The 3,458-nt window shown below is 37.2% G+C and overlaps 1 protein-coding gene across 1 annotated transcript in view; it reads right to left on the bottom strand.

Annotated features, from left to right (window-relative positions):
- TRPS1 (trichorhinophalangeal syndrome I) overlaps positions 1 to 2,086 on the bottom strand; it is a gene marked incomplete at its 3' end in the record, with an annotated part of 25,816 nt that extends 23,730 nt beyond the window's left edge. The window contains exon 1 of the mRNA XM_008943180.1: positions 1,928 to 2,086. Coding sequence (XP_008941428.1) covers positions 1,928 to 1,964 — 37 coding nt within the window. The remainder of the gene's footprint in view (positions 1 to 1,927) is intronic.
- Positions 2,087 to 3,458: the final 1,372 nt, after the last annotated feature.

Genomic DNA, 3,458 nt, shown 5'->3' with positions numbered 1-3,458 from the left:
TTGGCAGCAGCCTGCAGTACCACACATGGTATGTGAACTGCAGGCTCAAGCCTGAACGCCTGCTCCTCAGGCCAGCCAGGGCCAGGCGCCTACAGAGGCACTGGAGATACATATTGCACTGCACAGGGAGGACCACCTGGCAATGCTGGGAGCAGCACTGATGCACTCCAAATGGTTCTGGAACCAGACCTTTAAAAGCCATGGACGACCTTCTCAAAACAGTATTTTGACAAGTACAGCTGGGGACAGAGGTTAAAAATAAAAGAACAGGCATCTGTATGTCCTCTTATTTACATCTGCTCCACATGAAAGGGCACACTGTATGCTATGTTGATAAAAACAGAAAACTTCTTAGAGGAAGTGTTCAACTTGTGTCTTGGGCTGGCTCTGTTGTCTTTGTGGTTGAGCTGATCCACAGGCAGCATGGGCTACAGCAAGATAGCTTCCACACAGAATGCCAGCTCGCATTACAGAAATTTTGACACTCCGTGTGGTCTTAATAAGTTTCTTAGATACCTACTGTGATTCCTCACTGTAGAAGACACACATGCTTGGGAACCAAGTGTCTTCTCTTTAATGTCAACCACACCTACCAGAATATGTATGCACTGAATTTTACTTTTTTAGAACTGAGAGAAAATAAGGATTTCCTGTTGTGGTAAAAGAACTATTACAATACAGACTCAGCCTACTAAAACAACATGCACACGTATATAATTCAAGGTATAAAGATAGTCCTCAGCCTTTTAGCATTACTGCTTCTCTGTGGGGCCTCATGAACGCTCTTGGTTAACACACACTAAAAATATCTGTGAGCATCTCTGGTAGGTGTTCAGCTAAGTCTGTATTTTTCTCCTGGTTGCACATCCCAAACCACTTTTAAAATAACTTCTGTTTAGATGCAATTCATGGCAGAGGACAGAGAAAGGAGTCCTGACTACGCACTGAAGAAAAGTCAGACATTGAGAAAGTAAACATCGTGACTATTACCTCAGTCAAAATTAAACAAAACTCAATGCAATGTTTTAAAATGTTTTTGTTACAGATATTTTTGGAAGATAAGGGAAGTTTGGAGATTTGGTATCTTCATGGCAACTGACAAAAGAGAGAGAAAAGGATAGAAAAAAAAATCCCAGAAAAGAAAAGAAAAGAAAAGAAAAGAAAAGAAAAGAAAAGAAAAGAAAAGAAAAGAAAAGAAAAGAAAAGAAAAGAAAAGAAAAGAAAAGAAAAGAAAAAAAGAAAAGAAAAGAAAAAAGAAAAGAAAAGAAAAGAAAAGAAAAGAAAAGAAAAGAAAAGAAAAGAAAAGAAAAGAAAAGAAAAGAAAAGAAAAGAAAAGAAAAGAAAAGAAAAGAAAAGAAAAGAAAAGAAAAAAAAAATCTGGACTGTATACAGGCTAACTAGACAGTACTGCAGACCTAGATACTTTGGTTCAAATTTTCCTGACGAGCCTGTGTGTTAGTGGAGGGGAAAAAAAATCCTTATCTGCCTACTGGAGCTTTTACATGCAGTATTCTACACTTGGAGAAAGAAAGGAAAAAAGATAACATTGATTTAAATATAAAAACTTTCTTTGGTTGAATTTTAAAGTATTTTCCCCTCTTTTTTCTTTTAGCTTTTGAAAAACCATCTGTCATTTATTTGCTTGATATCCACTCATGGGGATGGCAAGAAAAGACATGGGGGGGGGGGTTGTCGCTGAAATTCCTTTGCTATCATTTTTCAGATACATATTATGTAAATAAAACTGCATTTGCAATACTCCTAAATCGAAGAAACCATCCCCTAGCAAGTCATAAGTTAGATACAGAAAGAATATAGCCACTCTGAAATTATTATCTCTAAGACAAATAACAGATTGCACAATGTTTTATTGTGTGCCAAGAACGTTTTCAGTTAACAATTTCACTTGAAAAAATGGATCACATACTTGTAAAATCATACCCAGCATTGACTTCATAAGGCATGTGGCTTTAGAGTGCTTTTTACAATTATTAATTCTATTAGTCAACTAGCAGGCGGGCTAATGCAATTGTCTTAGAAGATGCACGGAAGACACAGAAGACATTTTGAGAGCTGATCTGTATATCTGCAAAACAAAACAAAAAAAAGGTTTTCCTTCCTAAATTATGCATTCAAAATACGTTTTTTACGTAGAGGCATTATTATGTCTACTGTACATTCACATACATCTAACTATTAGTGGGCACTATACAAATAATGGCTGCTGTTCCCTACTTCCATCAAGCATGAGAAATGCCATAGCCATAGCTGTCTTCTCAAACAGACAGATATGATCTTCCACACACACGCACACGCACACAAAGAGAGACAAAAATCATTTCGGAGGTGATGTTCACCAAAAAAACAAGTTCAAAACAAGTTTAAGGAAGTGCTGTAAATGAGTTGGACAAATGCTGTGGCGAAGTGCCTTAAAATTTCACCTGTATTAAGAGGTATTGTGCATCCTAACAGAACTGGCCTAATGGGATAGATAATGGAATAAAAATAGCTCATCCCCATCCAGGCCCCAGCACTGGTAACTGGAAGTTATCATCTGCTGGCTGCCTCGTGTCCCACTAGAAACAAATTTAGTGGTGTTACTTTCGTTGTTAGTGGGCAACTTACCACATTTCAAAAATGTCATCTTAATAATAAGCAGCTTTATTGGGTGTTAGTAAGGAAGGCAAGTCACAAACAGCCTTTGGGACTCAACTACCTTTTTATCACTGGAAATGCTGATCCTCCCCAAACAAAAGAAACTACTGAGTGAGATGTGAATGAAAAGACCTCTCGAACTGAGGGAACTCTGGATAAGGCCCAGGTTGCAGAATTTGTCTTTGGGCTCTGTAATCCGGGGTTCAGTATCTTATTTTTATTATACTGAAATTACCTTTAAAGCATGTGGCTTTGTTTTTCTTTTTTTACATGATATGATCACTCTCACCTATTTTAAAGTGGAAATAATACTGATAGCTATATATAGTTTTCCCCAAAACCATCCTAGGCTACTGTCCACAATTCAAGCATCTGCAAGATACATGCTTTTCTGTTCAACAGTCATTGACATCAGTTTATCCCTGGAAGCAAGAAGTGGAAACTTCTCCTAAAATCAGTCTGTAATTCAGGATAATGAATTACCATAGGGAGTCCCATATTTCTTTTACAAAAAAGAAAAAGAAAAAGCAAATTCTGATAATTTATAGTTTCTTATGTGTGGTGAAGATAATGTCTAATTACCTGCTGATCATCAGCTCCTGCAATGGGTTATTGTTGTTGCTCATTACTTTTATTGAACATGATGATTTGTCATCAAAGTCTATTGCATCAGTACAGTTGTTGCCTTGTGCTTACACTGCAGGTTCAGTTGAGATCTTAGTGACACCTCTCTTAAACAGCACAGTACATTTAGAAAGGTGTTTGAATCTTGTGAGATGTCACTGACTAATCTTTGTACAAGT

This window comes from Merops nubicus, unplaced genomic scaffold (genome assembly GCF_000691845.1).
Source record: "Merops nubicus isolate BGI_N331 unplaced genomic scaffold, ASM69184v1 scaffold10266, whole genome shotgun sequence".
NCBI classification, from domain to species: Eukaryota; Metazoa; Chordata; class Aves; order Coraciiformes; family Meropidae; genus Merops; species Merops nubicus.
Note: the sequence above shows the minus strand (reverse complement) of the source record. Positions and strands in the feature narration are given on the sequence as shown.